General features: G+C 39.8%; 1 protein-coding gene across 9 annotated transcripts in view; it reads right to left on the reverse strand.

Moving 5' to 3' along the window:
• Positions 1–18,216, reverse strand: part of LOC100013411 (phospholipid-transporting ATPase ABCA3-like) — a 436,423-nt gene that overhangs the window by 77,154 nt on the left and 341,053 nt on the right. For all 9 annotated transcript variants that reach the window (XM_056805572.1, XM_056805570.1, XM_056805568.1 and 6 more), the window contains 2 exons: positions 13,810–13,948; positions 11,855–12,158 (listed from right to left, as the gene is read on the reverse strand). In XM_056805572.1, coding sequence (XP_056661550.1) covers positions 11,855–12,158; positions 13,810–13,948 — 443 coding nt within the window. The remainder of the gene's footprint in view (positions 1–11,854; positions 12,159–13,809; positions 13,949–18,216) is intronic.

The following is an 18,216-nucleotide window of genomic DNA, read 5'->3' on the forward strand; positions in this document are numbered from 1 at the left end:
CTGGATAGAGAGCCAGGCCAGGAGATAGGAGGTCCTGGGTTCAATTCTGGTCTCAGATACTTCCTAGCTATGTGACCCTGGGGGCCAAGTCACTTAACCCCAATATCCTAGCTCTTATCACTCTTCTGTCCCGGAATTGATACTTGGTATAGATTCCAAGACAGGAGGTAAGGGTTTTAAAAAAACAAAGCCCCCAGCCATGGTGAAAAAGCCTGAAGCTTCAGACAGCGATCCCATCTCCATACCAGACTCTAACATAATCCTCAGAGTTAAGCAATAGACTGGAAAAGTGAGCCAATAATAACAAAAAAAACCTATCCGTAAAAATTTACTATGATGACAGAGAAACTCAAGACACAAACAAAGGAGACAAAGACATGAAAATATCTATAAGGAAAGCCTCAGATGAAAATGCAGACTTAACAGAAGCCCAACAAGAGTTCTAGGAGAGATGAAAAGATTATAAAAGAGCAAAAATTGCTTTTGAAAATCAAAATCAGTAGGAGACTGGGAAAAGAAATTAGAGCAATACATGAAAGTCATGAAATGAGGATTAATAATCTGGTAAAAGAGGCATAAAATGCTGAAAAAAATAACTTTAAAAAGTCAAATTTGGCCAAATGGTGAAAAGAGGTACAAAAATCTCAATGAAGAAAATAATTTCTTAAAAATGGGACAGCAACAACAAAATAAGAGGAAAACAATAAATCAAAGGCTCTGAAAAATTCTAAAACACAGAAATTCTGAAAACCAAGTCTCTTTTCCCTTATTCTATCACTGGATCATTCCTTGTCCAACTTCAGACTTGGATTACACCTACCATTTGTCCCCTTCTTCCTTTTCCACATATTGCTGAACTGAGCTGGAGAAAATCATGAAACAGTGTTGATGAAGTTCACTATAAATTTATGTTATATAATCTTAGCTGGACCCCTGTTGCATAAAGCAAAATTTTTATTCTTCCCTACTCAATTCACTATCCTACTCATCATCACAGCTATTCCAAACCTTTTTACTCCTCTTCAAGCTTCCAATGGCACTTCTCTTCTGTCCTCAGCTAAGGACCTTACCTCTGACTTCACTGAAAAAACTGAGGCCATGTACCAAGAGTTTCCTTAAGCATCTTCCCTTCTTTTTATCTCAAATCACACAGATGTCTTTCCCTGTTATTTTATCCTTCACCTCTGCCCCACATGATGAGGTTGTCCTTCTCTTTGTCAAGACAAACTCCTCTTTTCTCTATTTTGTGGCTAAACTACATGCAAAGACCATGAATATTTGGTGCCTTCACTTCCTTTCCTGTCATCCTCTTCTTAACTTTCTGCAGTCTGACTTCTGATCTCATCATTCAACTGAAATTGTCCTTTGGAGTGCTGTGGAATAGTGGTGAGGCCCAGAAGCCCGCAGTACTCTACCTAGAGATAGTGCAGAGGCCCATGAAGTCTATGGTACTCTAAGAAAGCAGGGGGTTAGATGGTGGTGCTCAAATTATCCATTTTTTGAGTGCTGCCATGTCAAGGAAGGTGGAAGTCAGAACTCGGAGCCCAAGAAATCCTACTTCAGAGCAATCAGGTTCCAACCACAATGTGTATATGTGTGTGTGTATTTGTGTATGTGTGTGTGTATGGAGGCTGGCTATTATCCGAAAACACAAAACAGGAATTGAGACTAGACTTATGGGTAAACAAAAGAAGATAACATAAACTGTGAAAAAAGGCCCATTGTGGATGAATCTCTGTCACTCAGATAGATTAGGTGAAGCTGCTCAGAGTTGTCCCCTGATATTTGTCCATCTGATTTCCTTAGCACTGTAACAGGGCCCAGTTCAGCACCTATGCTACTCAGCTACCATCTCTACAGGCAGAAGACTTTGAGCAAAGAGGTCACAGAAGAGGACCAAGGGCCAGGAAAAACCAGTGTTTTGGAGGGCATCTTTAGTCCTTCCTTTCCCACCAAGTTGAGTGCAAATAAGCAGAGTCTTGGGATAAGGTCATGCAGTTCAGACTCTATAGAGGAAAGCCAGTTGGGCAGATCAAGCTACTGAAGATTGTTAATGGGAGCTTCTGGGAAGTGATCCAGGAATATACTTCCAGAAATTCTCAAGAAAGCCAACATATCCCATGGCCAAGGAAAGGAGACTCAGGGAGCTGTGATGGTCCTCATGGAAGAAGATGATAAGCCATCTGTTGAAATCAGTCTGTGCCCATTGGAGTCTCCAGCTTATTCCCAGCTCCAGGAGATACTGATGCCTGTGGGTCAGTTTCCAGAGCAGGAAGTGATGAAGTCAGAATTTCCAGATATGCCTGATTTGTGGAGAGAAGAATTTATGTAGAGGGAAGACGACAGGGAGCCCTCTGAGTTTGTTCCTGCTTTGTTGAGTCAACCTCATGAGGCAGAGGAGTACTGTAGAATCAGCACTGCTACAACTAGCAAGCTGGAGGATATCTTGGGCTTCATGCTCTCTGTCTCAGACATTGACCCTTCTGAATATTCTTTGGATAGCATCACTCAAGAACACTTAGCTATCCCCTGACTGAGCCTTAAAAGAAGGCAGAAGGAGAATGGTGTTAACCAGATGTGGAGCTGTGGCCAAGAGAGTTTGCTGGATTAAAGAAGGACTTGGCTAAAGTCAGAGAGAATAAAGGATCTGTAGGGTTACTCAGCCCCCTCATGGACTCTCATGTAAGTGAAGGGAAAGAACTACCAATGCCTACCACATGGACTTACGGACCTGGAATAACCAGTTTTTAGCCAAATCAAGAGAAGTCAAGAGAAGCTAATGAAATAAACCCAGAAGAACATAACATCATAGAAACTATAAACCAAGCAGTAGGGGGAAATGGTTTGGCCACAAAGTAGCTGGAAGAAAAATGGCAAAATAGGGCATGAAGCTTTCTCATTGTCCTAATACTTCCCTTAAACAACCAAAAATAACTCCCCAAAATCAAAGCTAAAAGTGGCAAAAACCGAGAGGAGTCAGGGGGGAAGCTAATCAGCCAAGGATAACTAGGGAGGAAGTTTTCTGACTTTCCTGGTCTCAGTTCCACCCCCATAGACCCTATAGGCAAGAACAAAGGAAACAAGGTGAATCAGTAAGGTAGTCCCTGGGGGTAGGATTGGCAACCTCATCTTGTTGCTGATCCTGGGAGCTTGTATCCCTGAGGATACCACTAGAATCTGCTGGGGGTGGGGTGGGGGAAGGCCTGGGAGCCCCTGCATCTTTTGTAGTCTTGGCTCCAGAGTTTTTCATAGGCCAATAGCTAGGGATTGAAGGGGCAGACACCACAGAGTCCATAGGCACCAGACCCTATGGGCAGGAGCTCAGACCCTCTTGCTAATAAACAAGGAACTTTGGAGGCCTGAGGAATTGGATTAGACACCTGCTCTATACCAGGGTACAGCACTAGGAGATAAGGAGTGGGGAAAGCATATTGGTGAATGTGGTTGCTGAGAGACTGGGTCCCATCAGCTGTGGCCACTCCCAGGATGGTGGAGTCACTGACTACTGCCACAAGAGGAGGTGGACTGGCTGCCTGCAGCTGCAATGGTAGAATTGCTTGGGAGCACCTGAAATAAATCACAGACTGGGGTTTTGATGGGGGACCTGGAGTACATCTGATCCTAGACTATAAAAAATGGAATAACTTAAGAGAACTTAGGAAAAACGAACACAAAAAATCCTAAAACCTGACATAACATATCCTAACAAAATAGGAACTCTGATTCTCTGGCAGAAACAATAATTAAGTTTATTGATCTGGTCAGTAAAATAAAAAAAAATGAATGAGCAAAGGAGAAAGAACTCAAATACTGATAGTTATTATGGGGACAGAGAAGGCTTTGGCTCAAACTCAGAGAAAAGTGAAGTAAAAACACTGACTTCAAAAACAGAAAAGAAATACAATAAATTTCCACAAGCTTAAAAAAGAGCTATTGGAAGAGCTTAAAAAACCCTCCAAAACCAAATGAGACAGACCAAAGGAAAAAAAAATCAAAAGCAATGCAAGAAAATAAAGAAAATTATGAAAGATCAGCCAAATGGAAAAGGAGATCCAAAACTCATGGAAGAAAATAATTAATTAAGAACTAAATTGGATAAGGGGAAGATAATGATTTCCTAAGACAACAAGAAATAATAAAGCAAAATCAAAAGAATGAAATAATAGAAGAGAGTATGAAACATATTATCACAAAAACAACTGACCTGGAAAATAGATCAAGGAAAGACAATATATGAATAGTTGGACTCCTGGAAAGTTATGATAAAAAAATAGTTTAGAAATCATGCTTCAAGAAATCATCAAGGAAAACTTCCCAGAAATTCTGGAATCAGAAGGTAAAATAGAAATTGAAAGAATCCATTGATCACTACTACAAAGAGATCCCAAGATGAAAATCCACAGGAACATCATTGCTAAGTTCCACAGCTCCCAGAGAGAAAATAATATAAGCAATAAGAAAAAAAACCCAACTCAAATACTGTGGAGTTAGTCAGAAAAACACAAGATTAAGTAGTCTCAACATTAAAAGAATGCAGTACATGGAACACAGCATTTCATTGAACAAAAGAATTTGGCTTACAACTAAGAATAATATATCCAGTAAAACTGAACATAATTATAAAAGGTTAAAAATGTTTGTTTAATGAACTAAAGGAGTTTCAACTATTCCTGAGGAAAAAGCCAGAACTCAGCAGAAAATTTAATCTATAAGAAACATAAAAAGGTAAAGATGAAAGATTAATCATAAGCAATCTAAAAGGCAAAATCATTTGATTCCTGTATGGGAAAATGTCATCTATGGTCCTTGGGAATGGGGATTGCCTGAGTATTTTGAAGTAATGTATATGAATGATAGACTCAAGGTTGAGATGAATGTAATGGAATGAGCCAAAATGGTAATGGAGTAGATCAGGAGGACATATGGTGGAATGGTTATCTCATATGGAGGAGTAATAGTGGAGGAACAGCCACAGAGAAGGGGAGGAGAGGATGGAGGGTTGGTAGTACTAGAACCCCTCTCTCATGAGACCTGGGATAAAGACAGAATAACAGACAGTTAGAAAGTTAAAAATATTAATGTACAGAGAAACAGGAAGGAAGGGGGATGGGATAAGAGAGTGACTGGGCCCCCTGTTGGAGGACTGAGAGAATAAGAGAAGAAAAGGTGGGTTAAGAGAAAGGAGGGCAAGGGAATAAGTAAAGGGAAGGAAAGAAGGGATATCTAAAAGTGAGTACATATCAAGAGGTGGTGGGAGTAAAGTGAGGAAACAAAGGAGGGACTCTTAGGATAAGATAGGGGACAGATTTTTAGAATCCTACTCATATTAAGAAGTAGGAGGGCATGGTTGGCGGGATAAGGAAGTGATTTTTTGTAAAGGTAAATAGAATAAGAATCAACAGGTAAGGGGGGAGGGACCTTTGGAAAGGTGGGACAATTTGGAACTAGGAGGGCAAGGGCAGAGGATAAAGGAGGATATAGGGGAAGAGGTGTGAACTGGACAGGCACTGGTCAAAAGAAACTGGATATCTGAAGAGGGATGTGGTACAAAGGAAGGAAGAGGGGGACAAATAGTGAGGAGGAACAGAGCAGATAGAAATGCATAACTAGTAACTATGACATTGAGTATAAATGGAAAAATTTCACCCATGGGAAGAAAATAGATAACAATGGATCAAAAATCAGGATCTAACAATGTGTTGTTTACAGGAAACACAATGAAAATGAGAGATACATGTAGAGTGAAGGTGAGGAACCCAGAGCAGAATATACTCTGCATCTGCTGATTGAGAGAAGGCAGGGGTATTAGTCATGATTTCTGACAGACTTGGGGTGAAAATGGATATAATTGGAAGGGATGAACAGGCTAAATATATTATATTGGGGGTACAATGGATAATGAAGCATTATCAGTATTGGACATGTAATCACCAAGGGTTGTAGCATCCAGATTTTTAAAGGAAAAGGTAAATGAGATACAGATGGAAATAAATAGCAAAATAATAATAGTGGAGGATTTTAATTTTCCCCTCTCAGAACTAGATAAATCTAACAAAAAAAATAAGAAAGAAGTTAAGGAGATGAATATAATCTTAGATAAGTTAAATATGATAGATCTATGGAGACCACTCCTCTTCCTTCCCGCCACCCCCCACTGCCTTCATGAGGCTAGTAGTAGATCTAAGCCTGAACATACACATAATTCACATATAGTTTCTGATGGGACAACAGTGGTTTAGAGAGCACAAATATTCTGCAAAAAAGCATTACTTTAACATCCATGACATTATGATGGGGATCCTGCATTCCTCAGGGGTTGTGGCAATTGGTATGACCAAGCTGGAAAGACTTGGTTCTGGAAAAAGTTTGGTCCTGGCAACAGACTGTGTTTGCTGCCTAAGGACCAATCTAGTTAAATATGGTCCTGATAATGTATGCTAACTGAGAACAAGACTGGTTAAGTTGGTCAGATTAAATGCTGATAGAAACATGGTGAAACATGCCTAATATTACTTCTTAAAGCAGTTGTGAATTGTTTTTTAGAAAACAAGATTTGGGGAGGGGCCGCTGGGTGGCTCAGTGGATTGATAGCCATGCCCAGAGATGGGAGATCCTGGGTTCAAATTGGGCCTCAGACACTTCCTAGCTGTGTGACCCTGGGCAAGTCATTTAATGCCCATTGCCTAGCCCTCACCATTCTTTTGCCTTAGAACAAATGCACAGTATTGATTCTAAGATGGAAGATAAGGGTTAAAAAAAAGAAAACAAGATGGAAATATATATTAAGGGCTGTAAGGCTGCTCATACTCATTAATCCAATGATCCCATTAAAAGGTTTAGGCCCTAAGGACATTATTGAAAGGGTAAAAAGCTGTGTATCTATGAAAATATTCATGGAAGCTCTGTTTTGTAATAATAAAGTACTGGAAAGAACACAAATGTAATGAATGGGAGAAATGACTGAATAGATGGTGATATCTGAATGTAATGGATGGTAGTAGTAGTCTCTCGGAAGCCGAGAATGAAAATTGTCTTTGTGCATTATCATCTATTGATGTACCCTCATGTGGCTTTGGAGTCCAAAGGCTGAGGAGCAGAGTTTGTGGCACATGGGGCCTGGGACGCCAGTTGTTATGGGAGGTGCGGCTGTGGCCTGGTGTCGGCGTTCATGTGCAGCGGCAAGACGTCGACGTCGCTCATCTTCAAAGGTGGTGGCGGCATGGTGAATGTGGGTTCGCCAGCTGCTTCTGACAGAGGCAGCGAGTTCTAGTTGCTTTGGTGTAATGCCAGCCCACTTCAAGTTGGACTTTAGCTGATCCTTGAATCTTTTCTTTGGTCGGCCTTGTTTCCTGAGTCCAGTTGACAGTTCACCATAGAATACCTGTCTTGGTATTCGCTGTGGGTCCATGCGGATGACGTGTCCAGACCATCGTAGCTGGGTTTTGAGGACCATGACTTCGATGCTGGTGGAGTTGGCTCTGTCAAGGACTTCCTGGTTGGTGATTCAGTCCTGCCATTGGATCCTCATGATTGACCGGAGAGAGCGTTGGTGGAATTGCTCCAGCTGTTGTTTCATGTGCTTCCGGTACAGTGTCCATGTCTCACAACCGTACAGGAGCGAGCTGAGGACCACTGCGTTGTACACTTTGAGCTTCATCGCAGTGCTTACACCGCTGTGTTGGAGGTCTTTGCAGCACAGCCGCCCAAGTGCCTGGCTGACCTTTTGGATCCTGGCATTGATCTCGTGGTCTAGGGACGCGTCGTTGGCGATGGTGCTGCCCAGATACTTGAAAGTGTTGACATTAGAAAGCTGCATGCCATCGATTGTAATGCACGGCTGGCTAGTTGGCCTCCCTGGTGCAGGTTGGAACAGCACCTCTGTTTTGCTGAGGCTGATAGTCAGGCCAAACAGTTTTGTTGCGATGGAGAACCTGTCCACAATGGTTTGGAGATGATTTTCTTGGTGGGCCATGAGAGCACAGTCATCTGCGAAGAGAGCTTCCAGGATGAGTCTCTCTGTTGTCTTTGTTTTTGGAGTCAGGCGGCGAAGGTCGAATAGTGAGCCATCCAGTCGGTATTTGATGTAGACGCCCAGTTCTAGATCCATCACAGCATGTCGTAATACTTGAGTGAAAAATAGGTTGAATAGTACTGGAGCGAGGACACAGCCTTGTTTCACGCCATTGGAGATGTTGAAGTGATCAGAAGTCTCTCCACCAGATAGGACTTCTCCTGTCATGTCGACATGGAAGAGCTGGATCAGTTTGATGAATTTTGCTGGACAACCGAGCTTGCTGAGGATCACCCACAAAGCGTCCCTGTTCACTGTGTCGAACACCTTAGTCAGGTCTATGAAGACCATGTAGAGACTCAGGTTCTGCTTAAGGCTTTTTTCCTGCATTTACCTCACCGTGAAGACCATGTTGATGGTGCTGCGATCTGGTCAGAAGCCACATTGTGATTCAGGCAGGTTCTGCTCTGAAACAGTGGACAGGAGTCTGTTGAGTATAACATGGGCGAGGATCTTTCCAGCAGTGGAGAGTAGTGAGATGCCTCTGTAGTTGTCACAGGCTGCTCATGAGCCTTTGTTCTTGTATAGGGCTATGATGGAGGCATCTCTGAGTTCTGGGGGCATGTCTTCCTCTTCCCATATGCTGGTCAGCACTATGTGGAATGCCTGGAGCGCCTTTCCATTTAAGGCCTTGTACATACACCTCGGTTGGGATCCCGTCTTTACCGGGTGCCTTGCCTGCACTCATTTGTTTAATGGCTTTTTGGACTTCCTCTATTGAAGGAGGGATGTCAAGTTGCTCGATGATGCGGTTTTGGGGGATCTGGTCAAGGGGCCTTTGGTCGACTGAGGAGGGTAGGTTGAAGAGCCGGCTGAAGTGTTCTTTCCACCTGTTGCTGATGCCTTTTTTGTCTTTTATGAGAGTGTCACCGTCAGAGGATCTGAATGGATGGTACTATTATTAGAAATGAAAAAAAGAAACATAAGAAACAAAGAAAATAAAGGAAATAAATGAAGAGATGACAAGTGAAGAAAAGAGACTAAAACTAATACATACTAAGATCATAAAAAAAATAACAGGCACAAAATCAAGGGGGAAAAGTATCAAAGTAAAATAAATCCAAAGGGGACTCAGAAGCAAAGGATGTTTATATTAGCACACACATATAACTTAGACATTTTTAAACAAATTATAAACAATGTAGAGTTTGTGGTTTAGCACATGATTTTTTAATGCATTTAAAAATGTTTTGTGGTGTTGATGGTTACTAAGTAGATAATTTTAAAAATTGGGGAAAAAGAGTAGCTGGAAGAAAGGAATCTAGTAATAAGAAATGAAATTGTAAGTAAAATAAGAGTTCTGGAAGAAAGAATTAGAAGGAGAACATATAGTTTAGAACAGAAGGACTTTACTCACATAATGGACTCTGAACAATAGAAGGGAGCAAATAGAACTCAATGACCCCCTGTGCTAATATTGAGTATGAGACCAGGTGCCATCTGGCAACTTTTGCCCATTACCCAGTCATGGATCATATTTCCAGAGTAAAGATAAGCCATGGTCTATGGTTGTGAGGGAAGACTGACTAGAACTCTCCCCAAATTATACTACCTTGAAAGCCCTGAAAGCCTACAGGCCCCCATATGTAGTCACAGAATCTTGGTTTAGTCATTCCACCCCTTGAGGTGGAAAGATTCCAACTCTACTGTAAAGTTCAAAGTCAAGAAATAGACTGGAAAAATGATCAAACAACCACAAAAAGAACCTGACCATAAAAAGTGTCTATAGAGTCAGAGAAGCTCAAGACACAATGATGAGGTTGGAAGTCAGAAATAAATAAGAGGGGAGGAAATGAAGGCAACTACTCTAGAGAACCTTTTTTTTTTTTAAAGAGTTTTGGTTTATAACTGAGGAAAGATATAGGATTATAACATTAAAAATGGTAGGGTCAAATGATTTTTTTTTTGAGAAGGGAGTAAGACTTTGACTGTTTGTAAACAGCAAGGAAGGAACCAGTAGATAATAATAGCTAACATCTATATAGTGTCGATTATGTGCCAGGCACTGTGCTAATGCATTTTAGAAATCCCATTGGATCCTCACAATAACCCTGCAAGGTAGGTGCTATAATTATATTCATTTTCACTGAGAAAACTCAGGCAAACAGAAGTTTAAATTACTTGCTCAGGGTCACATGTTTATTAAGTGTCTGGGGCCTGATTTGTAATAAAATCTTCCTAATTCCAGGTCCATTACTCTATCCACTATGCCATGTAGTTTCCCCTATACAGATAGGGAGAGACTGAATATTAGAGAGAAGGAATGATGGTGGGGGCAATTGACTAGAGAAGACAAGAAGAGATGGGATCAAAGATAAATGTGGAGAGACTGGCCTTGGGGAGGAGAAGGGCCACTTCAGAGACTGTAGTAAAGGATAAGAGAATGAGGGATAACATAAAACACAGAGGAAGTTCATAGCCTCTCTTTTCTTAGTAAAATATGAGCTGAGTTTCTGAGCTAATAAAGTGGAAATAAGTGGAGTGGTAAGCTTGAGGAGAGAAAAACATGTGGACATTCTGTAGAGAATCAGTTAGGGAGGAATAAAAGCATTGCTATACTGCAGTTAGGACCCAGTTGAGCAGATTACAAAAAAATTTCGTACAGGACTCACAAAGTCAGCATGATTTCTCTCAGATCTGTTCAGGTGCACATGAAGAGGAACAGAGAAAGCAGAGGATAAGAGTAATGTACTGGTAGGGTACAAAAGGGTATGAATTAGAAAAAGGATTCATAGGTAAGTGATTAAAGACTAGGGAGTAGTATGATATTGAAGTGTTTAACCAGACTGTGAGCTTCACTTACCATCTGTGGCCTAGTCATCTAGCATTGCAATATCCACTTCTTTTAATCCCTTGCCTTCTATCTTAGAATTCATACTAAGTATCGGTTCCAAGGCAGAAGAGTGAAAAGGGCTAGGCAATTAGGGTTAAGTGACTTGCCCAGGGTTGCACAGCCAGGAAGTTATCCGAGGCTAGATTTGAACCCAGGACCTCTCATCTCCAGGCCTTTTTCTCTATCCACTGAGACACTGAGTTTCCCTTTATTGTAATAGCCTTCAACAAATTTGGCTTCAGGTATGTACATTCTGTGTCTGGGATGCCTTGAATTTCTCTGGTATTGTCATTGGCTTACCACAAACTTGTCGGGTAAGTTAATATTTATTGATAAATTGTAGGGAAAATGGACAGGAGAGCTAGATCACTCATCTTGCCTCCAATGGGTCCCCAAAACCTCAGGTTAGGATACATGATAAGACAATCCAACACTCTTGGCTGTCTATTTGCTTTCCTAGAGTTTGCTATTCTGAAAAATGTTTCTGTGCCTGACTGTACATAGAGTAATGGCTATATTATTATAACTTTTTTGTTGTTGTTCCAAAGACATTTGATTTAATTTGTATGGGAAACTTACTCTCCGAATAGAGAACTGGCTTCCATGTGGTAGAGAGTATCAGAAATTAGCTGTCTTAGAGAATCGCTTCTGGCTGCTGAAAGATGAAGTGACTTATCGAGGGTCATTATTTCCTTGAAAACTGCAGAAGTAGCAGTGTGGTAGAGTAGAAGGGCCAGTGGATCTGCCAGAAAACCCAATTGTTAATCCCAGTTCTACAGTGTAATCCTAGTATGACCATGAGGAAGTCCCTCTACCTGTCTAAATCATGGCCTTCTCATTTATGAAGTGAGGGCACTGCTGAACTCTAGAGACTCCTCTTGCAACTCTAAAGCCTATGAAATCATGATAAATAGCCACATACCAGCAATCCCTTTACATATGATCCTTACATGAAATTTCCATGGGCAGTTGTTCCTCAGCTTTAATAGCATCTGAGACATAACCTGAGAGATTTGGATGCAGCCTAGTATTCTTAGAGATGAAGAAAGGCACAGTTGTTTCGCCATACACATTCAACTTCAGCTGTAAGAAGGGGGTTTTCGATGACTCCAAAGATATTTTAAAGGCCTTGATAGTGAATGTGATACAAATCAGAAGAGCAATTATCTGTACTAACATCATCTTCCAGTGGCACCAAGTGAATGAAAACTTCTTCACCAACATGGCATAGAATTGCTGGAAACCAAGTTTGAACTATAAGACAGAGGAGAGACTAGGAATTACAATGGTTAGAGATCTAAGTAGGTAAAGCAATTCCAAATCATTTGCAATGTATGATTCCACTGCAGCTTAGAAAGGAAACACATGACATCTAAAGGATGACTCTGAACAAAAGACTTCAACACAGTAAACAAATATTTCACAACATAAGCATTTTGTTCATACTGGCACGAGGTATTAGATAAAATGACAACTTCTATTCACATAGTACTTTAAAGACCTGCCCCCCAAAAGTGTGTAAAGCATTTTACACATTTTCCCTCAGTTAAAAACCCCATCACAATACTTCTGTAGGGTAGATATTATTATGATTATAATTCCCATTTTATAGATGAGGAAATTGGGGCTCAGAAGCTATGGTTGATTCAAGGTCAAACAGCTTTTCAGTCAGTCAGAAAATAAAATTTGCTAAGAACAACTATGCACCAAAGCACTAGGCTGGGAATGCAGAGAAAGGCAAAAGATGATTCCTTCTCTGAGGGAGTTAAGTATCTAATGGAGGAGGTAATAGAGACAATATGTGAATAACTATGCCCAAATAAATAAATTGGACAGAGGGTTGGAAGAAACCATAGGTCTATACCCCTACTTACCAGGGATTTCATCGACATCATCCCTGAACAGGGACTGTTCTACCTGTGCTGGTTCTCTATTTCATGAAAAGAAAACAGACTAAACTTGCCAGCTCAAATCTTCTCACTAGAAAAACTGTCTCCCAAAAGAGAAGAGCTATTATTCCACTGTTCACAAATCAAATCAGTCTTCCTAATAAAAGGCATCTCAGACTTTTCAGGGATTCTAAAATGCTGAGTACACTGTGATCACTGTCTCTCATGAATAAATATTTCAATATGTTTAGAAGAGTCCAAGTTTCGGGGAATAGAAAGAGCATCAAGTTTGGAGTCCGAGACTTTAAGTCTTGGTTCCATTTTTTTATCAGCTGTGTGACAATAGTGAATTCATTCATTCTCTCTGAGCTTTCTCTTCTTGTTAAATATAAAACAGGAATAATAATACGTATACCCATTTCTCACAGGGTTGTTGTGAAGAAAAAGTGAGACACTGTACCAAAAGCCCCATAGACATGTAAACACTTCTTGGGATAGCACTATGAGAATGAACATCTTTTCCTTACTACTTCTTCTGGTGTTGCCACTCTCTCCTTTGCCTAGTTAGGGCCATGACCACGACCTAAATTTGCTATGATGATAATAGCTCTTTCATATTTAGTTATATTTAAAACCCTTAAAAATTGATATTAAATATTGGCTCCAAGGCAGAAGAGAGGTAAGGGCTAGGCAATGGTCACACAGCTAAGGAAGTGTCTTGAGGCCAGATGTTCATTCACATTTAATCTAGTGCTTTTGAATTAAAAAATGCCTGCATTTTCATTCCCATTTCATGGATGAAGGAACCTAGGAGCCACCTGTCTGAAAGCACCAAGGAAGTAAATAGAGTCAAGATTCCACTTTGACTTTGCTGAATTTGTTTAACTCCTATGGTTGTTTTGAAGATCAAGTGAGAAAATGGGCTTAAAACAATTTGTAATCACCATTACATATATGTGATATAGAAACTCAAGTGATTCCCAAACTTATGAGATTCCCAAGTAATAAGGAATTACCGCATTGTTATAATTGAAATTCTCATGGAATATGTCAGAGCCATCCAAATGAATATTATTCTTCTCCAGGGCTTTGTTACGCGAAGTTAGGCGGTTGATATGCTGAAGATCCATGTTGGAATCGATGAATTTACTAACCCTACATTAAGAAATCATAAAGAATTATTTTCAATTTATTTGTCTAGGGAAATACCTCTCTTTCTGTCTCTTTGTCTCTGTCCATCTCTTATCTGGCTCTTATCAAGCTGAGTTTCAGCATAACCTCTGGAAACATGGTTCTCAACCAGGAAGGACATGATGAACCAGCAAAAACTGGGTGTATATATTCAGAGTCAGGGAGGTGGAGTGGGATGAAGGATGGGAACTGATAATAAAACTATCCAAAGCTGAGCTCACTGTGCTATACACTATAGGCCCAAAGAAACAGGTGTAAATTATGTGGGGAGAAAAGGAGGATGAGGTTTTAGGTTTATAAGCTGAATTTATGGCAAAGGGGCTCTCAATTCCTGATCAGATAAATCAAATGGATCTTTGCTGAAAATAGGATTCAAAGGCTACTACTTTGCTTTATCAACTTCCATGCCTAACCTTTATCAATAGGTTGGCATACAGGTTATGCATTTCCCTATAATTTGAAGCTAAGTTTCCTTTGATTTCAGAGAATGTAATCCAAAGCAATGTAAAAACTATCACATGAAAAGACTACTTAGCATTCTCACTGAAGTGGGGGAATGATGCACAAAAATGGATGGTACCTAGAACAATGTAATAACATCTTATTGAATCATTTCAGTTGTGTCTGACTCTTTATAACCCCATTTAGGGTTTTCTTGGCAAAGATATTGGAGTGGTTTGCCATTTCTTTCTCCAGCTCATTTTACAGATGAAGAACTTGAGACAAGATGGTTAAGTGACTTGCCTAGGGACACACAGCTAGTGTCCGAGGCAGAAATTGAAATCAGGACTTTCTGATTCAAAGCCTAGTACTGTAGTTGAGGCAGAACCATAAGGGTTAAAGCCCTCCTCTTCTCCCTGCTTGGGTTGCATAGTCAGGGTTGTGGGTTGAACTGTGTATGACCTGCCCAGCTGTGTGCTCAAGGTTGGAGTAGCATCAGAGGGAGGACTGATAGGGTTTGTAAGAAAGAAACTGCAAGGTTGGAGTAGCCAGCAAAGGGAGGATTGATTAGGTTTGTGAGAAATTGTGAGAGACTGTGGGAAAGTTGCTTGTTTGGAATCCTCTCGGTTCTTCCCTGTGCCTGGCAGGTAACGTCATGAATTCCTATGAATCTGCCCAATTATTGGTTCCTGCTGTTGCTGGGCAGTAACATCATATCATCCTGTGTGTCTTAACCTATAATCTTTGTGTGAAACCAATAAAGCTTTGTCGCTATGCATTTTCATATAGCGTCAATTCATTACTCTTCATTTTGTTACCCCAAGTGAGGTCACACAGGGCTGGCCGACCCTGGCAATGAGCCTTACAAAAATGGCGTCCGGATTTAGGGACATAATGCCTCGTAACCCCGATTCATTTGCTGGTCATAGGATGACGAAGAGTTAATGGCCTCTGCCTCGAGAATGCAGCTCGGGTGGGCAGGGGATCGAACAGAGATAAGAGTGCCGCATTGGCAGGCCTCCTCTGTTCCCCAACTTTGTCTCTCTCTTTCTTTTGCTTTTTAGTTTATCTTTTAGCAGTAATGGGTAATTTAATTCCTGTCCTTTTAAAGGACAAAGATTGGCAAACAGTTCCAAGATCTCCTAGGAATGGGTTAACTCCCCTGTTAACACTATGGGGAGGATTGGGGAGGATAGGTTGTATCTCTCGAGAAAACGTTCATTATCCCTCTTTGATAATGTTCCAATCTTTCTTTCTTGCGACCTCTCGGACAGCTCTAAGCTGTCGCCCGATAGTTCTAAACTGTCCCCTATTAGGGACCCCCTTACCCCTGGTTCTTTCATTGGAACCCCCCCTTCAGTTCTCTTTGGAGAACCCCCAACGCTGTGTGCTGGTCATGCAAAGTTTCGATGCTACAGAGATCCCCTCGGTGGTGAGTATACGAGATACTCTAAGGGTGAGAGGGAAATTATATTTTTTCTTTAGAATGGATCCTAAAACACTGATTTTTTTCAAAGCATGCTTGTCACAATGTTGTGTGTTTCTGTTTTTCGTTGTCTTTGTCAAAGTCTTGTCTCTATGTATTTTTAAATTGGACACTCACAAAAAGAAAGAAAATAAAATGGGATAGTTGCAAGATTGAACTTGCCTGTCAAAAATCCTCAGCAGAGGACAAAAGCAAATACCTGTTCAATGATTTTTTCCTCTTTCTTCCTTTGGATGGGCCCCCAAAGGAGCAAAAAAGAGAAAAATTCAGAGCAGGAAAAGGGAGATTTTTACTCCACAATTAGAGGCTATTTTTCATTTAAGATTAATGGTTTGATGTATGCAATTTGGGAGGATCGTTAATGATTTTGATATGATCTAAATTTAATTTCGTGTATTGTAGTAACTATTTGTCATGTTAATAATGTTAACCAGATTTTATTGAGCACAACAAAACTCATGGCTAGAAGTTTATTTTGTTAAATCTTGCTATGCATAATAATGGTTTCAGTGAATTTGAGAATTATCTAAATGTGGCTGATAGCCAGACTGATTCAGAGAGGGAATATTTTATTTTATAAGGACAAAAAATTGCTCTGGCTACTTTATAAATGTAAAAGTCATTCAGAAAAAGTTGTTATGTTGTTGAGAAGAACTTATTCTAGAAATTAAGTTTGGGATTTTTTCAAATCAGATTTATTTTCATGCATGTGCTGTCAGGAGTAGTAACAAGAAATTATATGACACACAAGAAGTTTAAGTGATTAATCTGTTCATGGGATTTAATAATATTAGTACTAGGAATTTGGTATTTTGCAAGAGAAAATTTCTAAACGTTGTTGTCTTTGACTAGGTTATATGAATTGCTTTTAAAATGTGTACAATGTATAGAAAGGAATTTAAGGGTATATGATATGCAAACTGCAGCCTTGAAATCAAAAAGGGCTTGTCATAAGGATTAAATACAAGTCAGGATAGTACATTTCCTCTACTTACAATAATGGTAAAGAGGAAAAGCCAGAAGAAATAAGAGTAATGGATAGAGATACTAGTTGATACTGTGAATTCTAGTGTTAAATAGATAGGACAAATTATAAATTGGAATTTAATCAGGTATGTAGCAATATTTTGAGCTAATAGAAAACTAAACTGTAGGTTTTATTCTACTTTAGATAGAAATTTGAGAGGAGTGCATGTAAATGCTTTGTACTTCAATTTGGTTAAACACTGAAACATCGCTAAAGGACTTAATCAAAGTTATTTGGGAGTTGTGGAATTCAAACTAAAATCCACTGAGAGTAAATTATTATGAAAGAGGTTTGAGAAATTCAATATTTTAAATTATAGTAAGCTCACTTGTTAAAGAATGATGAGATAAGGCTCTTAAGTAATAAATCTAAACTGAGCCAAGCAGCCTTGGGATAAACTTTCTCAGAAGCTATTAACCCCTTCCTTGCACACAGGAAGGAGAAAGAAGTGCTTATAATTATTCTACACTGATACTTATGAATTGAAATAGGGACCTCAAAGAGTTAACAACCACTGTGTCATATAACTTAAGATGAGTATATTTTAATTGTAGAAATGGAGGTTTTAAAACGCTCAAACAAACAAACTTTGCCAGCCTTGTCTGACCGAGTAGCTTGTTTGAAGCTGTGGAATTTTAATGCAAACATTCCATGTCCAGAATGATAAGATTATTCAGCCAACAATATGTAGCTTCAGCCCTTCATTAAGACTACATTTTCCTGCTCTGCACATCATCCATTATATAGATTATATTCTTATTGTGGCTGAAGATGAATCTCAAATAAGCAAGTGCAATAGTTAATTGGAAATTACCTTGCAAAAATACCATTTAGTCATTGATCAAGAAAAGATTCAAAAAACAAGTCCCGTACTCTATTCAGGGGCTCAGTTATATGTAACAGCTGTTATGCCTCAAAAATATAATTAAGAAAGGACTGCCTTAATACCTTAAATGATAATCAGAAATTGTTAGGTAATATTCATTTCTTACTACAACTGAATTTCAACCGTTATTCAAAATACTGGAAGGGAGTTCTGATTTGAATTTCTCTGGAACTTTAACACCTGAGGCCTCTCTTGCTTTAGAGATAGTAGAAGACAAATTGAATCAGACTCCACTTAACCGCTATCAGCCTCAATTAGCCGTGGAAGTGAATATTTTTGCAACTTTCATGTTACCAACAGGTGCCTTAACTGAGAAACAAAAAGTCATTGAATGGTTATATCTAAAAGCAAAATGGGAAAGGCATAGAACATGTGATCTCAGGTTTAGGATA

The sequence above is a fragment of the Monodelphis domestica genome, chromosome 7 (assembly GCF_027887165.1).
Source record: "Monodelphis domestica isolate mMonDom1 chromosome 7, mMonDom1.pri, whole genome shotgun sequence".
NCBI lineage: Eukaryota > Metazoa > Chordata > Mammalia > Didelphimorphia > Didelphidae > Monodelphis > Monodelphis domestica.